Source organism: Parasteatoda tepidariorum, chromosome 1 (genome assembly GCF_982258835.1).
Source record: "Parasteatoda tepidariorum strain Cologne lab strain chromosome 1, Ptep-v5.0, whole genome shotgun sequence".
Classification (NCBI taxonomy): domain Eukaryota; kingdom Metazoa; phylum Arthropoda; class Arachnida; order Araneae; family Theridiidae; genus Parasteatoda; species Parasteatoda tepidariorum.
The window spans coordinates 130,544,297-130,570,841 of record NC_141755.1 but is presented as its reverse complement, the minus strand read 5'-3'; the positions used below and the strand labels follow the sequence as shown (position 1 = coordinate 130,570,841).

The following is a 26,545-nucleotide window of genomic DNA, read 5'->3' as shown; positions in this document are numbered from 1 at the left end:
TTCTATTGCAAAATTTCATACAATTTAATAAGCTACAATTTTATGGGCTCAGACGTAGAATAGTAATCGTTCTCAACTTTTTTTGGTGTTCAAGACTTGGTTTTTAAGACTGTTTGATTTTGTTGCATTGATAACTTAATAAGGTTTGCGATAAACTCAGTAGCTGCTTCCTCGCGCCGTTTGCTATTAAACTATACATTCAATTTATCAATCCATTCACTTAATGGATTTGTAGTGATGTCAACTCCTTATCTTTTGATATCTTGAACTCAGTTTACAATGTTGGGACTCCTGATAGATACTCATATAAGCACACGTTTATGGGATAGTTTTTAATTATTAATCCACATTTGGCTACATATAAAAGAAAACTAAGAGACTCTGTGGCTGTTAGCCCGATATTAATTCTGTTGGTTTTTTATTAAAAAAAAGTGGAAAATATTTTGAAGCTTGTTGGAAAATATTATTAAAATGTGAAACCTAATTCTTTTGTAGGTGTCATTGTTTATAGTTTCTGCAGAAATTAGTATTCATGATTGTAAATTCGTTAGCAAATATTACAAATAATGATGGTTGCAGATTTGACCAGGTCTTAATTAGTAAAAAGTGTTAGCTACCTTATTGTTTTTAAAAAATATAGAATTTCGTTTAGACATCGTGGTGAAAATATAGTTGTTAAAAAAGAAAAAAACAAACACAAGTCTTCACTTTGATGCGAACTTGAGAGTTTGTTTCAGAAGTGATGAATTTAAACATTAAATACTTTATGCTGGTGTTTTTGCTTCATTAGAATTATATTTGTATTATATTCATTTTACATTTATATTTGTGGTTATTTCTTCAACGGAATGTCATAAAATTAGTTTAAGCACTGAAAAATTACTTCAAAACTAAAAAGGCGGCTGAAAAAATATCTTTAAAATTATTTTTTTGTTAAAAAAAAATAAATGTCTCCAGTTATTTAATAAATTACTAAATGTTTTCAAACTTTATTTAAAAAATGCATTTCTATAACATAATGGCAATTTCCACTAGTTCATTATTTGCTATTAGTCATCATATAAAATGCAGCATAAGCTTTACAAAAAGTTTTTTTCTAATTATATTAAGTAAAGGTAACAGTTTATAGTAGTTTTAGCGGCTTTAGTTTGTCAAACGAAGGTTCTTGAAAACACAAATGGTTTAAATTATTGCAGAAAAAGTTCTAGATAGTGCTTAATTTTTTCTTTCCACTTAAGATAATTTTTCTAATTTTTATGCTTATTTTGATTTAAATTAAAAAAATTTCTTTCACCGTAATCAAAATTTTCTATGATTGAAATCTGTTGCATTTTTTTCTTTAAAATTTACATTGCCATACGACATGTGGTAGTATAAACTTTTTCTATTACTATTTTTATAATTCCAGAAAGGCAAACTCTTTATTTTCATTTATTCTTCGGTGCTCATCAAATTCGCATCGTGTTTTCAAGTTAACACTGGTACCACAATCAACTAGGTGTACCCTAGGGTGGTGCTTTCTCCCCCTCCCTCCCCAAAAAATTATAAATAATTAGTTAATTATAAAAACTGGTTTCTCGATCACGAAATATCTTAGTTTTATTTCATTTCGCTTTGTTTTCTGTCCCATTTACTGTTGCGTCAGGTCTATTTTTCCACACCATTTGAATTTATTAACTTGTATTTCTTCTGGCTCTGCTGTATAAGTTTATTGCACCCGATCCTAAGTATATTTCACCCTACCATAAAATTCCTAAATCATTCTCTTTATGTTAATAGTTTTGAGACATGTATCGATTTCCCTCTAATGCATCATAAAAAGTAATTTTTTTTAAAAATCAATTGAAATTATAAATAAAGCAAGAATAAAACAAAAATTGAAATGGAACAATTTCCATATTTTTGAGTCATCATTAAACACTTTCTATATTTAAAGTATTTTTCTGCTAATTAAGAAATTTATATCTAAAATTCTGATTTAAAAAAATATGTGTAGAAAATTTAAACTCTTATGCATAATTTTTTTGTCATATTGGTTTCTTTTTGAAGTACTAAAAATATTCAATTGATTTTAGATTATTGATCAAAACAAGATTTCTGTTCTCAAATAAAAACATGAATGTTCAAGTATAAATATAAATTTTCTGAGTTGCATTCTAAAATTTCAAAAATATGGATACATGTTTGAAGAATCCGCCGGTGCCGTTTTGTAATTTTGACTAATTAATATATATATATTTTTTAAGAGGGGTATATTATATATATTAAAGAGGGGAAGTACGTTTGCTATCTAAAATGACTAGGCATTTTATGTATGAAATTTGTATTACTAAAAAATGAACTAAGTGTTTAACAAATATTTGAGAAATAAGTTTAAATAATTAATAAATTGTCCCTATAGTCGATTACTGTGCATATCAAAATTGTGATCTTAGTACATCTTTACACTGTATATATTTTGTTTTTCACTTCAAATGAGCATTAGTTATTAATGCCAGTGTTCTTGATTATACCGTTAACAACTTACAACACACAAAATTATTTATTTCACAGTTCTGTTTACAAAAATATAAAATACTAGCTTCCTCAATAAAACTTGAAACAAAATGGCGTAAATATAAATATATTAATGCTCAAAAATAAATATATATAAACTAAAGTTGATTTTGTTTCTTCTGCACAAAAAAGAACAAACAAGCTTTAAAAAAGCAAAACCAACCGTTACCATAGCAACTTCCTTTTATGAATTACATCAAAATTAAAGATTAAACAAACGATAATTCATAACAGTATTGCTTTATTTTTTACCTGTTGCACAAAATTATTCTAATATCAGTGCTTCTTTCTATCATGAAAGCTAACTTTTTATCAAACAAATAACTGTTTAGTTAGCATTAATAATACCTACATACAACCTAATACAGCTTCCTACAGCCATGAATTATAATTTATCTAAACACTGTATTGTTATTTTAGCATTATTTTTGCATGAATAGTTAAGATGAATTTTTAAACGCAAGGAAAAAATGAATAACTAATAACATTGAGATTCCAAATACTTTACATTGTGTCAATTAGAAATTTTTTGTTTCTGGTGGTTCTCAGCAAAAAGCAGTTCTTTACACGCCTTAACTTTCTACGTTAGATAGAGAATAACCAAGTAGTTTTAAACTCTATTGGGAAAAACTATGAATTGATTTAAACAATCAGTAAATGATTAGTCGTCTCGGAATGGAAAAACGTCATAAGTGTAAAGATGATTTGGGAAATAAATCAGGCAATGATTTCTAAAAAATTGCTGTTACCTTTCTTTAGTTTTTAATATTTTTTTTAATTAAATGCTTTTGTGGAAAAACCGAAACACGAATTAAATAAATTCCGTGAAAGCATCAATTCGACAACCATAAGCTTCGAAAGAAGTATTAGTTATTTTTTCTATTTGTTTTAAAAGATGGAAAATATGTGGATAACTCTATGTTCTGTGCAACTAATGCTAAAAAAGGTAACAAATGAAATGTTTCAAAAAGTAATTTAGTTTATTATCTTAGACGTGTAGCTATGTCTCAAAATATTTCATAACTCATGCATAAAATTTAACAATTTCAATATCTTCCTGTTCATCACACATATGCGTTTCTTCAGGACATGAATTTAATCATAGAAAAATGAAACTAATCAAACTTTAATAATTTAGTATGTTTTTTCCCTTGTAAAATTAACTTAGATTCCTTATATCGTAAGAAATCTGAAAATTTAGCTGCTTTAAATATTTTTTTATCAAACTTACTCAATAATGAAGCAAAACTATTTTGAATAATATTAATTGTACCAAAAAGTGATTAACAAGGTAAATGTCATTTCCAGAAGAATTTTGAAATTAGAATTATGGCTTTTGGAAAGAAATAAGTAGCATGGTATTATATTAAATAATTATTAATGCTCCCAGCTATATCTGCAATTCCGATTGATCATATATTAAATGTTTGAAACTACGTGGAAAACTTTATAGACGTCAATAATTCTTAATTTCCTTTTCATTTGGTTTGTAAAACAGTAATTGCACACGGACGCACAATATAACATTTATTTACATATTCATGAGAAATGCTGTTTAAAGCTCCATAATAAAAATTTCTGGCAAAATTATTTCGGAATTTCAAGATGACAAAAGAGACAAAAACATTTTCTGCCCTAAGGTGATATCTTTAGCTTCTAATTCACAGCAACAGGCTGTTTTTGTCAGATAAAATTTTCTATTATAAGATGATATTTGTATAGTACGAGTTCTCTGTTATTTAATATGTGTTTTAAACTTTAGTAGCGTATCATTAGTAGTTATAAAAATAAAATATAAAAAATTTCAAATGGCAAAGCTTATGAAAATGTTCGATTTTGTTGTACATTTTAGCAATCCTTTGAACCAAATTAATTACTTTATTATAAAATTTGCTATTTTTCTGTTGCGCACAATACCAACTCTGCTAAATGGTTACCTTAATATTAAAACGATCGTTAATGAAAAACCTCCTTTCCTGACACAAAATAATTTTCAAATATGTGTAAACTTTTAAAACTTATTAGCCTGTCATGTGTCTTCATGCGTTGAAAAAATTTTCCTATGGCTCGGGATAAGGAATGTCATATCTAACCATACTCAATTTATGTATTAGTTTGAGTATTTTTATGCATCTCCTTGCGATATCTTTGCAATTATGTATTTTTCTTCCGAGTTATTTTTTATTTTACGTAAATGTATATTTTTAAGGAATAGATTGGATTTTAATGGTTCCGCTGCTCTTTTTAAATTGCGATCTTATCACGTTTTAAGATGTTTTCTTAAAATAAAAGCGAAGTATCACTTTGTAGTGAGTAGTTGGAAAGTTTTGGATATTCATAATTTTTCATCGACTTCCCGTTTGTGAATGTTTGTATCGATCGAGGTATATAAATTTTTTATTGAATTTGATATTTTTACAAGACTTTGAAAGTTTTGTAAACCTGCTTCTTATTTTAAAAAAGCATAACTCTTTTTAAGAATTGTTTTTTTTAAACTTATTTTGTTTCCGTTGTTTTTTCTGAACGGAATGTTTCGCCCCGAGTAATTCTTTTAAGTTAAAAATAATTCGAAAATATTTATTTTTTGAAAGGTTTATAATAAATTTCAACTGTATCCACGTAACATCCTCTTAATATAATGACGGCACTGTTGATAAAGTGGTGGCATTTTTTTTTTCAAATTTTGAAATGAATTTGCTTAGAGGTGTTAATTTGTCTCAAAAATAGTTCAGTGAAATTATTAGCGCATTAAATTACATTAAGTAACTTGTAACTTATTACTTGAATTTTAGTACTTGTTGATTGAAGTACAAAAAAAAATGTTAGGAAAAAAGTGACTCATGCAAAGGTTTATTAAACAAAAAAAAAATTCGAATATAAGGCAAACATTTTTTTAAAATCCTAGAGCGATTTTTCTAAATAAATATTACAGATAATATTGGAAAATTGTCAAATGTTGAGCAGTTTTAAAAAAAAAGTTTTAATGTTACTTTTCTCTTTACTTTTTGTTTAACGACACTTTTTTAATTAAAAAAATTACTATTTTGAAACAGTTTTATAAAACTAAATATTCTTTGAATGTATCAGTACATGATTAGTCGTCTCAAAACTTGAAGAAATGGAGAAAAATAAAAGTTTACGGAAATGTGATATCAAAGTTAAATCTCTAGAGGAAACTAAGAAATCCTCGTAACCTTTCTATTAATTAAAAGTATCAATAAATCATTTCATTAAAAAACTGATAATTTACTTAAACCTAAATCATCTTAATCTTATGAAAAAAAATCAAACATTTCTACAACTATGAACTACCATAGAAGTAATAAGCTAGCGACTCCTTGTAATCTGCAACCAAATTTGCTGATGTTATCAATAATTATAGGTGCATTGCTTAAAAATATAAATAAATTTGTAAGTAGATTGCTGTTCCCAAAATGTTATTTCTTAATTTGATGCTTAAAATTGAACAATCTTCGTAGCTATCCGTGTGCATAACACACAAATTAAGAATTTCTAAGCCCTTGCTTGCTTGTTTTTTAAATGCTTGAAATTCATCTTAGTATTTCAGATTTGTGGGAAAATCAATTCATTTTAGTGATTTCATATATTTCAAATATTTTTTTTATTTTACAAAAAAAAGGAACTGGTGTTGTCAAACGTTAATGAAGTTTGATACAAGGGATTTAATTTCTTTTATTAAATAGAAATTTATAGAAATAGAAATAAAAATCTTTTCCAGTAAGATAACATTAATAAAGCTCAGCAATAAAAAGTTCTTTTGACGTTTTACTGTGTAAGGTTGTTTAACAAAAAGCAAAAACATTTTCTGCCAATTTCTAATGGACAGCAGCAGTCCGTTTAAAAATGATTGTTCTCAGTTACATCAATCATCTATGATCAAAGTCTTTGTCGGGAAACGTTTTATTATACACGATCAGTAAGACTTTTATTTTACTCGATATGTGTTTTAAACTTAGTAGCTTGTTAATTATAAGAAAAAGTTATAGAACGGCAATACGCAGTTTAAAATGGCAAATCTTTGTAAATTTGAGTTTTGCTTCATAGTTTGAAAATATTTTATGCCTCTGAAACTTCTCAAAAACCCCTTTTTTTAAAACACACAATACTCATAGTACCTAATGGTTGCATTAAAATTTAAACGATCGCTAACGTAAAACCTTCTTTCATACCACAATCTGTTCCATGATGACGAATGCTAATTGAATGAGTGGCGTAAATTCTCAACATTTATTTCCCTGTCCATGTGTTGAACAAGTTTTTCGATTACTCGTGATAAGACTGGTATGCCTAACTACATTAATCTTATGCAGGAATTTGAGTGTACATTCATCACCCCCCAACCCTTTTTTTTTTGAAGGAAAGATACTATTTTAACATTTTTTCAAAAAAAAACGAAGTATCAATTTGTAGTGGGTAAATTATGGATATTTTTTGATGGCTTCTCGTTCGTAAACGTGTGTATCGATCGAGGTATAAGGAAAATTTTAAAAAAATGCGATTATTTTTACAAGACTTTGAAAGTTTTGTAAATTTGCTTTTTACTTTAAAAAGCAAACTCTTTTAATAATTTTCATTTTAATTAAGATGCTTTATATGAATCTTCGCCCCGAGTAATTCTTTTTAGATAAAAAATAATTGGAAAATAATTATTTTTTGTTAGGGTTAGATAGGGTTTTAACTGTATCCTCATAACGTGCTCTTAATACAATGTATGATGCTGCAGAGTATAGAAATACCGACAAAGCATGTCAGAGTTGCCGACATGTATATCAAAACTCTATTTTAAAATTTGAGAAGTATTGTCACTCAATATTTAGAACTCTAGTTTCATTTCTTGTTTGTTTAATATATAAAAATGTTGCAAAAGTAAAATCACCTATGCAAAGATTTATTATTATCTAAATGCTTTTTTTCTTCAATTTTTGTTTTTTAAATAGTTTTAAGCATATTGCATCTTCTTAAAAATTACAAAGACGCAGTTTGAGTTTATAGATAAATAAAAATGAACTGTTCTCTTATAAAATGTCAATAATATTTATCTTTTGCTAGCTCTAAATCTTTTTAACTTTAATTTTTTACCCAAATAAAAATTAATGAATTTCTTGTTTTAACGATGAGTTGTTTTGCATGTTTAAAAGCTTTTTTTGATTATTTTAAAAATTTTCAAATTCAGAATGATTTTTATTTAATTAACTTGAAAATTTCTCTAGAAAATTCATTTTTTCAAAGTAACTTTTTCATTTCTAAGATTAGACCTTAGCTTTATGAACTTAACGAATTATTATTATTAAACAATACCTGAAGTTTGAAAAATGTATCAAGCTGTAAAATCGTGTTAATTTTTGTTTCAAATGTATTTGTTTATACTGGTTATTAGTAATTTTTTGATCTCTAAAACTTTTTTCTTTATGATATTATTTTAAAAGCTAATTTTATTTACGAGTGTATATTTGAATGTAGTTATAATTATTTTAGTTGAAAGAGCATACATTTTAATTGTATTGTGTATTATAAGTAAAAGATTACTAAACGTTAAACAAAACTAGATGCAATAGAAAATATTTGAAGCAGACATTTTCAGAAAAAATGAAACTTTCATAATCACCCCCCCCCCTCACACTGATTAAAAAGTTAAATACACTGAGGTGGATCAATAAGCTGGATTTTATTACGAAACAAACTATTTTTAGTGTTTTTTAAAACTGCTACAAACTACGATCAAACGTTTGGAATTTCAAGAATAGTGCAAACTCTGTTCGTAAACTCGCTCAATGAGAGCTCGAAATTGAGTAGCTTCTTGAACAGTGTGTTAAAAGATATGCAGAATCAACTGGAAATATTGAATCTCTGAGAACTGAATTGACGTAAAAATAAAAGAAAAAGAAATCGAAAATCCAAACGTTCTAGAATATAAACAGCTAGAAAGTAACTTAGTTAAATAAGTTTTAGAGGAAAGATTTGAAAGCTTCAAATATAGCATTCACCGTTTTAAGCACAGCATTTAGACTTTTAATTCGAAAATCGAGAAATGTTACAAAAACTGTAAGCATGTTATATGGATTGTAATTATTTGACAACCTAAATCTATTAGGCCATCTAAATTGTCAGATAAATGCTTGAATAGTCGCGTGCGACAAGCTCAATGATTGCGCTTACAAAAAAGCAGTTTACTCAAATTGCTTAAATTGAGCTTTGAACACTTCAGAGAACACTTTGAACACCTCTCAATTCTTAGGAATGGCTCGAAAATCTGGACTTGTGATTCGTTTTAAAATAACGAGTGATATCAACAAAAGGTTATGAGGAAGCCTGATACAAATTATCAAAAATCTTATTTCTAAGAAGTTAAACTGATTAGCTTAAACGATCAGTTCATTAGGATTTAAGGAGCCATTTTTTAGTAACCAGTTCAAATTTATGCATTTTGGCTCATAAAAAGCAAAAATGATGAGACAAGCTTCAATTTCAAGGCTCTAATGATAGTGATCGATGTCAAAAATTGTTGATCAACTTACTTTTGAAGAAAAAATACAACATTCGCACAGAATTTGCCCTGAAAATTGAAACTTCAATCTCAAATGTCAAGCTATTCCAATCATATGTGCCAGTAACTAACTCGCAAAAAAAAAAATTGAAAGCGAAATTATTAGTAAATACAGGTTAAATGAGACAAAATGAAGTAACTGATTATTTGAAGCATCAGAAGCTTGTATGGTAAAATTATTCTTTAAGCGATATCTACCAGAGCTCAAATTTTCGTTACACATGGATTTAAAAAAAAAAAAAAAATTCAGCGAAAATGGTAGGAAAATTTCTTTTAATCTTTTCAAGAAAGTGGATTGGCATTGATTTTAAATAAAAAGGGAGGAGAGTCTCTAAAGTGTTGATGTTACTTTAATCTGCACATAACCAATTTGGAAGAGTGTTGTACTACTCTTCACTGATTGACGACATTTTGATTTATGTTTTGGCTATTTAACTTACACTTTGAGTTGGTCTGGCCTGTCTGTAAAAATAATACAAGTAAGAGTCAGTTAAGAAGATATGAGATTATAATAGTTGCGAAGATATAAATGGATTAGTAAATAATCTACATTGCCAGTAATTAAGGAACCAGCATTGATCAGGGCAATCCAAGATATATGCAGTATATGGGAATTGGAACAGATGCCGACAGGGAGATGGACTCAAGCCTTTGACTAGTGAGGACGTGTTTTTTCTCTGATCGACCAATGCCGTATCACAGAACAGCGCGCGGCGGAAAGGTTTTCCCTTCCGGCCGCTCTCAAGTACTGCCATTTGATGAGTCATCGTTAGATGATATACTTGCTAACTGCGGGATTCCCCCGCAATATAATTCGTCCGGAAACTTAGAGAAGTCTGAAATTGAAGCCTTCTACCTACAGTTTTCCCTAGAGGAACTGTGCAAAATTGATGACTCTTTCCGATATTTCTACAGAAAATATCCTACTTTTGATGGATCTCATCGACGTTACATCACTCAAAGGAGTGAAATTGCCCACTACATCATGTACAGATTAGGCAGACAGAAACCGGAGGGGATGGAATTAGCAAAGAAAGAAGACCCAGTTCCCGCTTCAGTTCCCATAGCTCAAACAACTGAGAAATTGGTCACAACCAATGCTACTGAATTTGACCAATACTTGGAACCTAGTGAGGAGCCTTCGGCCTCTGATACGAATCCCCAGACAGAAAATCCTAAAGAACCACCTATCAGAAAGAGAAAGAGGAATAATAAGAAGAACTCAACTAATGTAGACTCAACAAAGCCTACTAACTGTTCTTCTGACCCTCTAACTCCGCCAGTGAAACCGACTCCAGTCCCGATGGAAACTCCGGAGGAGAGCACAGAAAAAGTCCCAGAGCCATCCACAAATGTTCATAAAGCTCAACCACCCAAGAACCTAAAAGTTCTCATCCGAGGGCTTCCTTTGTACGGACTTTAGTACGGACAATATTTCCCTTGAATTAGGGAAACAGAATTTAGAAATACTGAAAGTTGTTCAGTTAAAAAAGGAAGTGGGCGGGGCCTATAGGCCACTCCCACTGTTCCTCCTCATCATAACAGAGATGAGAACTACATGAAGATCTACCATATCGAATTCATTAAGGACTTTCCGATTTGTGTAGAGAAATTTCATGGCGGCCGGTGGCCGATACAGGGTTTTAGATGTGAAGGCTACGGACACTCTCAGCGTGCCTGCACTTCCGATCCAAGATGTATGAAGTGTGCCGAAGGGCACTACTCATTCCAGTGCAAAAAAAAGCTAGAACACACCACCTACCTGCTGCAATTGCAGTAAGGATCATACCTCGAACTTCTCTGGGTGCGAGGTCAGGCCCCAGGAGAAAAAGATTCAACAACAAAGCTTCAACTACAGCTACCTCAGCTCATCGTTTGGTTACACTAATGAAAGAGTTACAAGAACTTTTGAAAAATCAGGAGGCACTCAGCCTTCTTCAGACACTTCTTCAGGGGAATACCCCCATCCCAATGATGATTTTCTTCAGTGCAACGCAGGCCCAACATCTGCAATGGACTTATATTGTGTAGATATCTTACAAATATCTTGTGAACTTAGGACATTATAATTTAGGACTTACTAGATTCGATGAATCGGTTAGAAGCGCTTCGTGCTTAATGCCGAGATAACACCTATTTCCAGCATTCCAGCATGGAGCAGATGCCCATTGAATGGGATGATGGTTTTATCTGCTTAATCTACAAAAAGGGAGATTTGATGGATTGTAAAAGTTATAGTGGGATCACCTTCTTGAATACAGCATACAAGATTTTCTCCAATGTATTATATAAAAGACTTTTTCCACACGTGGAGAAGGTGGTTGGAAGTCAACAGTGTGGTTTACAAAGAGAAAAATCTACAACCGATTTAATACAAGTTTTAAGACAAATTATTGAGAAGACAAACGAATTTAATATTGAGACTTTTCCTATTTTTATTGACTTTAAGGCAGCATACGACAGTATCAAGAGAAATAAGTTGTATGAAGCAATGGAGGAATTTGGTATTCCCCCTATTAACTTGACAAAGGCAACACTCAGAAGAGTCAAGTGCAGACGTAAGTTGCAAAATTAACTCTCCGAGCTCTTCTACACTGATGGTGATCTGAGGCAGGGGCATACACTTGTCTGCCTTTTATTTAATATCGCACTTGAAAAAGTAAATCAGAGCATCTGAAATCAATGTAAGAGGCAGTATCTTTCAAAGATCAACACAAATTCTTTCTTATGCAGATGATCTTGATATTATAGGAAGATCTAGACAATCAGTAGTGGAGAACTCCAAAGCTCTTGAAGTAGCAGCTAGTGAAATGGGACTACTAATCATTAATGCTGACAGAACTAAACACATGGATACAAACAGAGGGCTCGCTAAGGCAATGAATGCCCTTTCATGTGAATGATTATGACTTTGAAACTGTTGATGAATTTAAATATTTTGGGACTACTGTTACCTGCAAAAATGTCACAAATACTGAAATCAATAGCCGTTTAGCAATGGCAAACAAGTGCTACTTTGGTTCAAAACGCCAACTAAAAAGTGAATTTCTTAAAAGACAAAAATTAACATATACAAAACACTCTTACGGCCTGTGATCCTATATGGTAGTGAGTGCTGGACTCTTAATAAAAAAGAGAACAAATTGCTGATATTTGAGAGAGGGATACTAAGAAGAATATTTGGTGCAGTCTATGAGAATAACAAATGGTGCACCCTTTACAATCATGAGTTATATAAAAAGTATAAACAACCAGGCATAGTTCATGTTATTCAGGCCAATCGTATTCGATGTCTGGGACTCCTTTATAGATCTGAAGACCAAAATCCTGCAAAAAAGTTTAAAAATACTTTTTTAACCAAATTTACCAACCTTTTTTTAGCCTGGTTTAAAAAAGAAACTTCTTTTAAGCCAGAAGGTACAAGAAAAAGGGGTCGTCCACCGACTAGGTGGCTGGACGCAGTTGAGAGGGACCTAAATATAAAAGGAATAACTAACTGGAAGACCATGGCACAGAATATATTAAGACGGCAAAACTTATTGGGACAGCCTTGGCCTGCCATAGGCTGTAGTGCCCAAGAAAAAGAAGACGAATCAACTTGTTGTGAAAACTAGGAAGCATATGAAAAAGGTGGACTAATGGGAAACAAGCTCACATATCTGCTTAGTAACTGGACTATTTCTTCATTTAAATTTGATGTATCCCAACTGTAAAATGACACTCAGTTCTGATGCATACATTACACCATACCAACAAGTATATGGACAACTGCTTAACAATTCCGTAGAGAAAATAACTGTCAAGAATTGAATTTTCCTCTGAAAAATAACTAATACTGAAACTGTGCACAAAATGTGCAACAAACCTTTCGATTGTCTGATAAATTGTCTGACACGACTAACATATAACTTTAGTTTTTCTTCTCTATAAACAATAGTGGCAATCTATAAACTTCTGGCTAAATAATAGTGTAGAATGTCGAATAACAGAAACAAGGAAATGGGGGTGATTAAAAATAAACAAACTTACTCAAGAAAAATGTTTTAGTTTATTCATTATGTTCCTATTTGTTTTAAAAGCTTGTGATTATTTGCGAATTTTTCTTGAATCGTTTTTATGTAAGTAAGATGAAAACTTTGTTAAACTTGCTTTGCTGTTTTTATGGAGGCTTGTTCTAAAAGTATTTTATCGTTCATTGTTAATTTACATGCATACTTCATCTGTAGTATTCTAATTTTGATAAGTAATATATAAACATAATTCTTTTAGCTGCAAAATAACTTTATTTTTAAAAATGAATTATGTTGATAGATAAACATTTTAAGAAATGTATAGCTCAATTTTTTTATTTAGTCTTAGTTTAAAATCTGCAGTCAGTTAGATCATTATATATCTTAAATGTTTTATAGTTTTAATCAATTTAAACAAAAGAAAATCCATTTGCCCTCATCGCAGCAAAAAAAAAGATGGGGTATAAAGTTTTTTATTTTCCAAATTATTATTATTTTTTTATTTCATTAAATGTGAATTTTTAAAAAAAAGTTTTTTCGGACTAAATGGATTTTCTGCAGTGTTTTGAACGATTTTATATTTGTTTAATTAATTTATTTATAGTTAATTCTTGCCATCAAGAAAATCCATTTCTCCCCATCGTAGCAAATTAAAAAGATGGGGTATAAAACTTTTTATTCCAAATTTTTAATTTTTTTTATTTCTTTAAATGTGATTTTTTTTTTGAGAAATTATTTTCGGTTTGAATGGTTTTTCTTGGGCATTTGAAAGCTATTTAATTTAATTCATCTGTTTATTCATGTTTATATACTTATTTAATTCATTTATTTATAAATCTTGTCATTAAAAAAAAATTCCCCCCATCGTAAAAAAGGGGGTATAAAGTGATCTATTAAACAATTACTTGAAAAATCCAATTCGGCATTATATATAACATACATCCAACCAATTTAAGCCTCCATGAAACACTTGCAAATCCAATGCTTACTTGATTGTAATCTTTTGAACCTATGTATTATGTAAACAATCTAACAGTTTGCTTAAAAAAAAAAATAAATAAAATAAAAAAAAAAAAAAAAAAAAAAAAAAAAAAAAAAAAAAAACATTAAAAAATATAGAAAGTAAGAAATATTAAAAAAAAATATTTAAAAAATATATAAAAAAAGAAAATACAGAGAAAAGAAAAAAATATAAAAAAAGAAAAAAAAGGGGAAAAAAAGAAAAAATATAATATTGAAAATATAAAAAAAGAAAAAAAAAAGAAAATATAAAAAAAAAAGTTAAAGAAAGCAAACTGTGGTAATAGTATTTTGTATAATATTTTTATGCAAATGTGTGCTTTATGTTTTGAATAATATGTACTTTAAATTTTTTGTACTATTTATCTAGAAAAGTTAAGAAATTAATATTATGTATGCTTTTTTGTTTTTAGTGTTCTATTTATTGAAAAATTGTTTTCATCATTTTATTTATCTATAAACATAGACAATTTTTTCTAATTACATTAATGTCATTCGTTACATTTAAAGTTTCTATTTTTCAATAGCTTTCTTTTTTTTGTTGTTTAATTATAGGCTATTTGTAAAATATAATAATTTTCTAAAAACTTTTTTAACTGAATCATTTTGTTAAATTAAAGAAAATTAAATCTTTGCATCAGTGCTTCATACTTTTTCATGCATTACTTTTTCATAACTTGAGTGACTGATATTATATTTTAATTTCGGAATTGTTGAAAACCTCCAGTAAAAAGTTATATTTTTACGAATTAAATTTTAAATACAGAGTAGAGTTTGTAAGAATGAATTTAAATCATTCGAAAGAAACAAAATTTTTTTCAGTTTTTGAGTATCTTTAAAGTAATAGATTCGAATCAATTAATAGAATCCTCAAAAACATTGAATCAAACCAAAGACTCGTGAATATTTCTATTCGGAGCTTCGACTCAATATTTAACTATAATCGGCAGCATCATAAGTTGATATTTAAAGGACGTTTTTACAAAGTTGAACCTGATATTTTCTTGTCTTAAATATTTACTATGAAATCAATAAAATTCTTTATGAAACAGGGTGAAGCTACCTCTCGTTGCAACTATCGTTCTAACGACTTGAAGCCAGTCAAAGAATTATCAAATCCCTTCAAGTGTAAAGTCTATTAAAATAATTATGTAACTTCAATTTGTTGAGCTGAACTTAAATGAAATTTTGAACTATTTCTATTGAAATATTTTAACTGAAAGAATCATTTACTAAAAATTTTCAAATTTTTGTTTCGATTTTTATGTGTGCAAAGTTTTCATAATATTGAAAAAATGCATTAAATGCATTAAAATTTTTTAATTACATTTTTATTTCTTTCTGTCTAAAAATTAAGGTTTAAAAGTAAATAAAAGGTTAAAAACCAAAACAGTACGATGATTAAAATACACATTGATATTTAGCCCTAATTAGTTATGGAAGTCCTGAAAGTTTTGAATTATTTTTAGAAGAATTTTTTGATTGTATTTGTAGTGGGCTTTAATCAAATTAAAAATTCAACCTTTAACTTTACGCTTTGTGATAAATACGCCCTACAATTTTACCTATTGAATATTGAATATATTCAATACTTAGTATTCAATGGTTTATCTATTGAATATTTAAAATTTCTGTCTTCGCAGAAAAATTTCTTCACCGATGCAAAGCAATTTGTACAAAGTATGGCAGAAAATGTTTTGTCGCTTTCTGTATATCAGCCGCAACTGTGATTAATGATTTTTTGCAAACTGAAGAGCAGTCATTTGCTATAAATATAAAACTTAACATATTCTATGTCAGTTATTATGAACTCAACAAAGGAGACTAGGGCAGTTACGAAGTTAAATAGCTAGCTACATTTACCAGTGTCTTCGATGGAGATAGTTTTGAAAAAAATCTTTCGCTGTTAGCGTGAGAGTTATGGAACTGTAAAATAATGATCCATATATCCTCTGGGGAAATTTTATTCCTGCCCTGTATTCTGTGTGGGCTAGGATAAGAAATTTAATTAAATACTGCTATGGAACCGAGATTTGCATTTAGATTCTATTAACGGATCGAAATATGTAGCAGCGTTTTCTTATTACTACTAAAATATCAATTAAAAGAAGCAAAGTGTCATTTTTAATGATTCAATTTCATGCATATATAAATAAGTTCATTTATTAAAAATTGAATTTACGGAGTTGTTAATAATTTCAAATTCTAATGAATAAGAAATATCAGTTTTAAAATGTTTATACATGAACTTAAATCGTTCATCTAAAATGTTTTCAAATTATGTGCGTCTATTAGTAAGTGCAAAAAAAAAAAAAAAAAAAAAAAAAAAAAAAAAAAAACGAGTTGAAAAAAAAGTAATCTGAAACTAATCTTTATACTTTACTTTTATTTATTAACGTATAATTTCCACTTTTCATGCATACCTTTTTTATGATTTTAATGACAAAGGATATATTCAATATAAGTAAAATAAAACCATACAATGCTTAAAAAAATGTTACAAAAATGCAACTTGCGCATAGTTGTTAAGAAGCCTTATTATTAACTCTGAAACTTTTTAGTCAGAAAACAGGGATTTTCATATCAGCAAATTATTTCTCTGATTGTTTAATTGCAAACTAGTCATGTACTGTTATATTCGTCAAGTTTACTGTTATTTGAAGAGTTTTATTGGTAACTAATTGTCTGTGAATATTATGTTAACTTCAGTAATTAATTTTAATATATAATTAGATTTTTTTAATCTTATTAAAAAACTTGCTTTTTTTTAAGAAAACTTGCTTTTTTTAAACTTTTTTCTGTACATTGTCAGGCTTAAAAGCACGTGTTTATGCTTCAAATTTCAGAAAAAATTTATTTGGATTGCATTGGTTGTCAGATCACTAAACATATTTAAGATATATTATTTTAAAAAGCTAACTTTTTTGTAACTGTATATTTGAGAATGGAAATATTTTCTGAATTGAAAATAATATAAAAAAATTATTGTATTTTAAATGTTATAATTAAAAATAGTCTTACTGATTTTTATTATAAACCACAATCTATATTTTTTCTTTTCTTTAAACTTTTGTGAAAAACAAAATTGTATGATCTTCAGGGTCACCCCCTTGCAAATATGGCATTTTTTAAAATTAATAGCAGTTTAGCTGGGTCATTAAGTTATGGATATTAAATAAAAATGTAACTTTGTACAGAGGATGTCAACCTACGATCCGTATGACGAGGAATTATTAGGAGAACTATCATCAAAAATACTTGCAAAATACATACAAACTTGATAATCAAAAATGTAATAAATTATAAATAGTGTGACTTATATCTCGAATCAAAATATGTAGAATTTCGGAAGGGAGCATGAAATTATCAACTTCTTGAAAAAGATGATCTCAAGGTCAAACATGTCTGAACAGGAAATTCTGAAATGCAAGAACAAAAGCAGGTTGCAAAAAAAAAAAAAAAAAATAATTCTAATTGTCAGGAAACGTTACAATTTGAAAGAAGTTTAATTAAACAAGATACAACGAAAATATTTAAGTTTCAAAGATATCATTCCTAATACAGAATATTTACCTGTATTTATAAAAATAAATACTATCATATTCCAAAAGATTAGGATGATGCCGATTACAAATTAGCTGAAAACTGAACATAAAGAATTGAACTGATATGCTTAAAAAACTGGTTTCCGAGAACTTTACAGACAATGTTGCTGCCAACTAGCAAATGTTTACAGTTTCTTGTGTTTTTCTGATAAAATGCGAAGTTGTTTGAATAAACTACAAGTTCAAGTCTTGAATGATAAATTCAAAAAGGTAGATGAATCTTACAAAAATTAACCAAAAGAATATGTCAAAATATTTTTGAAGACCAACTTATTTTTGATGAGTGGAAAATACAACGTTTTTACAGAATATGCCCTATAAAGTACTGGGAATTTCCCTATTGATGATAAGTAATTTTAAAAGAGTTTATAAGGCAGAAAACAATTTCCAAAATGAAGTTTTGACAACTAAGACATTAGCATTTTCAGTTTAGATTTGAAGGAAACAAAATGAAGTAATTGATAATCAGAAGATAGAAAAGGCTGAGTGGTAAAAAATTTCTTTTAAAAAAAAAAAAAAAAAAAAAAACCCTCTACTTTTAAACAAACTAGTCGACTCCAAACAAACTAGACGATCCCAAATTTCAGTTATGCATGAAGAAGTTGACGAATTTGATTCCACAAAAAAACGAAGATATTTGCTAAATGATTTTTGTGCACGTAAACAACTTGAAAAAGTTTTTGAGCCATCCTTTGGTGTGCTGTGAATAAAAAAAGTAATTGCAGACGACGTTTTGAATCGTTCCATTTTATTAGCTTTTGAACTTTATCAAAAAGATATCCTATATTTAGAAATGATGCAACTAGGAATCTGCTAAGAAAATTTTTTATTTTAATTATTGAGAAGCTAGAAATGCTCAAAATAGATAAAAGTAGAATCCACACAACCAGTAATACCGCCTGAGAGCGAGCAAAGAATTTTATAATATATTTTTAAAGGAAAAAGAAAATAATATCAAGAATTTATGTCTCCTTCTTATTAATGATAAAGACTGAAATAGACTTGTTACTCATAAGATCAGAGCAATCCCATGAAAGTTGTTAACGATACAAAATAACGTTGACTGATAGACATGAACATTCCCTGCCTTTTTAGTGGTTTGTTAAATAATTCAAATTTGATACATGCATCTTAGCAAAGTGCTACGCAGTTCTACACATATTACACGATACCAGCAAGTATATGGACAGTTAATTGTTCTATAAGACAATGAATGCCAAAAATTCATTCTTCTTTTGATCAATAATAAAGACTGAAATAGATACATTGTGTGAAAGATGCAATATTAAATGAAACTACGAAAATCGCCTACCTGTTCTATGATTGAATTTTGCATCATCCTTATTCATCTTGCAATTTTTATAGTTATATATTGCCAATAACTATATAAACTATTATTTAAAATTCCTATGAAAAATTATCATTTTTGCTAAAAATTATTCCTATTTTGTGAAATATTTTCCCCCTTACATGTCTGATGATAAAGAATCTCTTCGAAAACGATTTGGAAACAGATAAAAGCGGACAATTAGTGGAACTTATACTGAGTTTGACCATTCAGATATTATCTCACTTCCTTTTTGAACCATGATCTAAATAGTGTGACATCCCCCCGTGTATAGTAGTGTGACATCTCCCCGTGTATAGTAGTGTGACTTCTCCCCGTGTAGCATAGTGAGACAGTTCCTAGTGTGACATAGTGAGAAAAATCTCCCAGTGACATTTGTTCTACTCATGCGCAGAAATTCTATTCAGGATTTACATGCATGAGGTCTCGACATTATTGTTCGATATTGCAACAATCAACATTACTTGAGCTCCATCAAGTGGTGGTGTTGATATTTACTCTGCAGGATAGACATTTTGGTGAAACAACAGATATGCGTGTTCTGGTTTACTCTATTGCTTGGTAAAAAGAGCTTTGATCCTACTCCCGCACAACGCTGTCACATAATAGTGTCGAACTATTTATTCAAAGAGTGATAATTTCAATGACATTCACGCCTATAAACAGAGGCAACAAACTAAATAAAATGGGGGTGACTGAAAAAATAAGTTTTTTGATAATCTTAATAAACAAATATCAATGTCTAAGTTCAGTTATATTCTTTTAAGTTTAAAATGTATTTTCCTCTATTTTTCTTGAAGTGTTTGCTATGTAAATATAATCAATGTCAAAAATTTGTCATTTTATGGAGGTGTATCTTGCACATTTTGAATATTTTTATAGTAAATTACTTGAAAATATTTCATAAACATACAATAGGCTTCAGTGTTTTAAATAAATGAAATTCCATGTAAAATGGTTGGACATGAAATTTTCTTAAATTCCAAATTTTATCTTTATCATTACTGCAAATGTGTATTTATGAGTAAAATAATGACGGATTCCGCTGATTTTTCCAGAAATTTGCATCAATAATAGATTATTAATTTGCAGTTATTTATCCCAATATCTTACGTATTTTTTATCATCTGTCATTAATTTCAAATGTAGTCAATTACATCAACTTAAATTTTTCATTTTTTCAAATAAGAGTTCCATTACACCAAAAATATGGTTTCCGCATTAAGTTCCAAATAATTATTTTTATTTTTTTTATTTTGAAATGTGAAATTTAAAAATAAAAATTTTATAACTGATTTAATTTATTTTTCATTAATTTGGAAAACTTTATTTTATTGTTAGAGAAAGACTGTTTTCAAATTGTTTTCAAGATTGTTTTTTTTGTTTTCTATTGAGAATGAGTTTTCTGTGTTAAAAAATTTTCTTAAGTTAAAACATGCTCATTGTTTCAATGCTTTGTAGAGAAATAGAATGAAAAATTCGTTTATAGTATTAAAAGCAGTTTCACATATTTTAAGCTATCTAAACAAACTCCATGAAAAATTGGCAAATTCATTTTTAATTTATGTAATGCTTACCAGATTGTAATTTATTGTACTAAAGTATAATATAAACAACCTCACGGTTTGCTTAAAAAAAAAAATATACAGAAAAAAATGAAAAAGAAAAAAATATATATATGTATTAAAAGAAGAAAAAAAGAAAAAAAAATTAAAAAAATGTATAAGAAATGTAAAAAAAATATATAAAAAAAAAAAAAAAATGCAAAAAAAAAATGCAAAAAAAAAAAAAAAAAAAAAAATTAAAAAAAAAAATACAAATAAAAATATGAAGAAAAAAAAAAGAAAAATATATATACATAAAAAAAAATTAATAAAATTATTAAAAAAAGCAAACTGTGAGGATATTTTATATATCATTATTTTATATATTTATCTTTTAATTTGTATGCAAACTTATTTTTGTATTATTCTACTGAAAAAGTGAACAAATTAATATTTTGTATGCTTTTTTTTAATTGTTGTGGTTTGTGTATTAAATTGCTCTTACTATTTTATTTATTTATAAATATTGACAATTTTCCATAATTATAGTAATTTCATCATAATCCATAACTTCAAGAATTAAACAGTGAGTTATACTAAATTTTTTTATTTCCTGAAACCTTTTCGAAATTTTTTTGACCTAATTATAGGTTAATTGTGAAATAAATTAATTGCCTTGAACTCTTTGAATTGAAAAAATGTAAGTATTATGCATTAAAAATCTTTGCATAAGTGTTTTACACTTTTTCCCCCATATTCATTTTAAAATGGGTGAGATACATTGTTTTAAGTTCGGAAATGATGAAAACCTTCAGCACAAGAATTAAATTTTAAATGATGAACGAAATTAAGTACTCCGAACCAAACAATTTATTTTCAATTTTGGAATATCTTTAAGCTAATAAATTTGAATCGATTAATGGAATCCTCAAAAACATTGAATCAAATGAACGACTTAATGTTTCACTCTAATCAGCAGTGCTATAAAATATTAAGAGGACGTTCTTCAAAAATTGAACCTGTTATTTTAAATATTTGCTATGAAATAAATAAAATTATTTTTAAAAGAGGGCGAAGCCATACCTCTCGTTTTACTTATCGTTCGACTTACTGGAAGCCAGAAATTATGAAATTAAGAGTATTTTTAAAAGCAGAGCGAAGCGTAATCTTTCGTTTTGAAATGTTCATTCCATTCACAGAAAATTAATAAGATTTTGCGCACACTTTCTTAAACATAACTCGTAAGTGCAAATTTTTTTTAAAAATTATTTTGAAGATTTTGTGTAGCTTTTGTTTAGTTCTTTTTCTTTAAGCTTTTTTTTTCATTGTGGTGATATTTATATTCATGCTTATATGATTATATGTAAATGAATGACAAGCTTTATCACGATATCCTTTTACATGAATTCCAGATGTTCTTAGAGTAAATAAATAATAATTTAATTACTCTTTCCAGACTTCATTTAAAAATCTTGTTTTATTTTCATTGTAACATTTCATCTGAAACACCAATTTGCTAAAAAAAAAACTTTTTAAAAATTTTATTTTATAGAAAATTTTTATGTGCGAACAAAAAACTATGCAACAAAAACCTGAATTTTGTACAAATATTTTAATTAAAATTATAATTTTTTGTCATACAAATTAAAATAATACAGAAATCAACAGTTTAAAATTGCTATGCCATTGTGCTTAGCCATAAACAAAAATATAGTAGCTTGAAAGATTTTTTTCAAAATTTAGCAAATTTTGGTATTGTGCATGTAGCGACCTCTAATCAAATTAATAAAGTCAACATTTATAAATGTTTCAATAGTTCTTTGCTTTAAATTTTTTTCTGTCATAGCAAAGAGATTTCTTCTACTTTATGCAATGTTATTAGTACGAGACACTGGCAGAAAATGTTACGTTTCTTTCTGTTTATCAGCCAAAATGCAGGGAATTATTATAAAAAATAATTTTTATTATACAAAAAAGCCACGATAATCATGTTGAGTAAGTAAATATTTATTAGTAGTTATTATGTAACTTTGTTATTTTTTAAAAAATAATTTTCGTTTTTAATTGGTGTTTATGACTTTCTGTAAAAGGCCAATAGACTTATTGATCTACAACATTTAGGCGACCATCTTATTTTAGTTTCGATTTCTGTTTATTGAAATGGGGCATGATTAAGGGAAATGGAACAAATAACTACCTGTATATACAAGTAGCATCGAAGAAGATTCTTTTAGAGAAACCTTTCACTCTTTGCGGGAGAGTACTTTTAAAATAATGATCCATATACCCAGGAGAGAATTTTATTCATGCCCTATTTTTCGTGTGGGTCAGGATAAGGAATCTTAACGAAATCTACTATGGAACTAGGAATTGCATTTCGATTCTATTAATGGATTGAGATAGTTCAGGTATTTTTTTATCACTACCAAATTATTAATTAAGAGGACATAGTTTTGTTTGATGTATTTCAAAAATACTTGCATTTATTATTTTTTTATTTTAAACGTTTATCTCAATTTGTGATGAACAGGAAGCATTAAAAGATCTGTGCAGTAATAAAGTGTTAACAGTTTCTCTAATGTGCTTTGAATTTGTTTCAGCTATACGGATAAATTTACAAAAATGGGTGAAATGTTTACATTCTAAAACTAAGTTTTTGGTTTACTTTATTTATGAAATGTTTTTAGTATTATTGAGACAGACATTTTCATTACTTTAACGAGGAAAAATATGTTCAATATAAATAAAAAATGATGTTCGTAATGTTTAAAAAAGTACTTCAACATAAAACTATTGTAATTTTTTAAAATTTTTAAAGGTCTTTAATCAGTCATAAGCTTTCAGAAACAAAATATTTTTTATAAAAAAAATAACTAATCATGCACTGTTATTTTTGTAACTTATTTTGTACTTTGTAACTAAATAGTTGGCGGTAAATGTATAAATTATCTGCAGTAATTAATAACTACACATAGCTTTCACTTTTTAAAAAACAATTTCACACAGTTTTATTTTTAAAGTACATTTTTAAAAATTTTGTTAATGAGCTTTACTTCTCGATGAAAGATATTTTTATGATTTTTTATGTTTAGTGCAAATTTTAAAACTCAGTTTTCGAAATATTTATTTGGAAAATAATTTTGGTTAAAGAAATATATTTTCTTAAAATTATGTGACTGAAATATCTATGCACATACTACTGACTCTGCATAGAAGGAATTCACTTGGAAGGAGTGGTTAAGTGCGATGCGTAAAAAAAATTAAATACAAAAAGCAATTTATTCTCAGTTTGGCGATTGGTATATTACAAATTTATTATTAATGGGTTAACTTATAATTTCTAAATATTTTTAATTACATGACTCGTCAATTTTAAAAGTCACGTATCTTAAAGTGAATCAGTTTTTAAATATAACTTTTTACTTGTTTAAAAGTGCTTCCCCTGTTTGATTTTTATCAATTGCCCGTTCGTTTCCAATATTAATTTTTTAACTATTTCCAAACTAGAAAAACTGCCAGAAAAAAACAAGTATCCTGAATTTTTAATGTTAATGTGCCCATTGCTTTCTTTTGAATATTTAACCAGTGATTATAATAGTAATTAATTTTCTGTGCAAAACATTGACATTAATTACCACTTAAAAATATATATGCACTGTAACATTTTTAGTTTAAATAAATATTATCCCTATTATTTCGTATTTTATCAATATATAAACTGCAGCGATGAACACGCATTCTTTCTTAAACTTCTGCAAATTTGGTAGAGTTTCAAGTCTTAGGTAGGTTAATTATAATGTCAAAAAGAAACCAATATATCATGGAAGAAATTTTTTATGTTTAAATTTATGGTGCAAAATCCTTTTTATGCTCTTAATAGTATTTAAATCAGTATTTTTGGAGTTTAAATGCAGTAAAAACTGATTGCATTAAAAAAAAAACGAACAGGGAACGAACTCACAATTCTCTCTCAACTTTAGTCTTGTAAATCAGTTATGTTGTCAAAAATTATCTTGCATACATCCGTTTTTTTTAAAGAAAATTTTATTATGCTTTTGTTCCTTTATGGTCAACAGTTGACAGCGAAACTGTGAATTAGCTTTTTTTTTCCTTTATAGTTCAGCCCTGAGATAAGAGATGTACTCAGGTTTTTTTAAAATAAAAATAGAGAATCAAAGAAATTGCCAATATGTTTTTTTAACCATTAGATTTTACTAAGCCTGTTGTAAGAAAGAAATATTTAAAAAAAACATATAATTATTAATATTGATATTTTTTATAATTAATATTTTTAATGATATTAATATTAATGTTCTTAATATTTTTTCCTATTCAAAAATGTATAAAAACACTTATATATTTGTATTACAGAATATACTTATCCTCAAATTTAATAACTTTTTTTTAAAAATTCATTTTGAGGTTGTGAGTATTTTTCTCTGCTGGTGGCGTGATCGAATGATCTATAACTCACTTTTCTGACTGACTTTTCAAAGTTCTTTGATTTTGTTTGAGATTTTGGATATTTAAGATTTAATGAAATGTCGGTTGAAAGTTGAAATCTTCCCAGTTTTATTTGTATTTCAATACTTTATCTCTTATCTACTTTAGTATAATAACCGTATTAAGAAGTCTCAAATAGTAACTAATAGGTCAAACTAGATAAATGTTATAATCCCCCTTTTTTTAAAAAAAAATTTATTACAATCTTAAAATAAAATAATTTCATTTAAATTCATTTTTGTTTCATAAACTTAAATGTTTCATGGCAGTTTATTTTAAGATATTCTACATAAAAATTGTGATTAGAAACTATAAAATAGTTTAGAGGAAATGTTACTTTATTAAAGGATTTTTAATTACATTAAGATATGCCGATTTTCAAACATTATTTTTTTATTCAACAAATTGCAATTATTAAAATAGTTTTCTGAATAAAGTTGACATTTGCCAAATTGCATTTGAAAAGGAAAATGATATTAAGAGGTGAAATGTATGAGGAAGAATATGCTAGAAAATTATATTTATTTTATTTATACTATTAATTTATATTTTTGATAAAACAGTGTAGTTTATATGATTATTTATTTTTAAAATATTCGATCTAGTTTGAAATTTAATTCGGTGCTTTGTCTAATAGCCAATCTCAAAGCAGTATCATAGACGCAATTGCTTTCCGCAGTTTCATATGCACTATAGATATGCCCTTTTTTTTATTTTCTCGTCATGAAATGCATAAAAGAAATTAAATTGAATAAATGATTAAGAGCTTTATTTTCTTTAAAAGAATTAATAGTATAACATTTATCGGCCAAGCTCTCTGTTTTCCAAAATACAGTATTATATGTATCAACTGATAAGAACTGTGCACTGTTATTTTGAATATTTTATTTAGCCGTACTTTAATAATTTTTATTTTATTTTAGCATTTACTAAACTTTTTTCTTCCTTAAAAGTTGAAATGATATTTTCCCCTCTAATGATTAATTAAATGTTGCCTATCATTAATTAATCAATTCTTTGCTGTTGAATGTAGTGCTTAAGAGCACAAGAGCTGCAGACTCCTTTACTGCTCCAAGACCAAGCATCGCTAACACCTATTCAATTTAATGAAATCAAACAGTGATATAAAACCAGTTTGATGCAAAAATAAGAGGGACAATATAATTTGTAATTATCATGCTTCTTTTGAGTAAAAAATATAAGTTTGAATTTGTTATTCAATGTATATATATATTTTTTTAATTTTCCTCCATATAAAATAAACGCTAATTCTTCTAAATCAAATAATCTTGGACCTGCATTCACTACATTTTTTAATTATTAGAATTTTTTTAATTTAAAGCTACGGTCTTGGTCAATGTTTAAATTTGCATCTTAACACATCTTTAATAGCT

At 27.7% G+C, this 26,545-nt stretch overlaps 1 protein-coding gene across 1 annotated transcript; it reads left to right on the top strand.

The window, feature by feature from the left end:
- The first annotated feature begins 11,273 nt into the window (after nt 1–11,273).
- Nucleotides 11,274–12,024, top strand: LOC147816960 (uncharacterized). Its single transcript, XM_087157522.1, has 2 exons — nt 11,274–11,679; nt 11,855–12,024. Exons 1-2 carry the CDS (start codon nt 11,274–11,276, stop codon nt 12,022–12,024), a joined length of 576 nt encoding a protein of 191 aa, XP_087013648.1.
- The last annotated feature ends 14,521 nt before the right edge of the window (nt 12,025–26,545 follow it).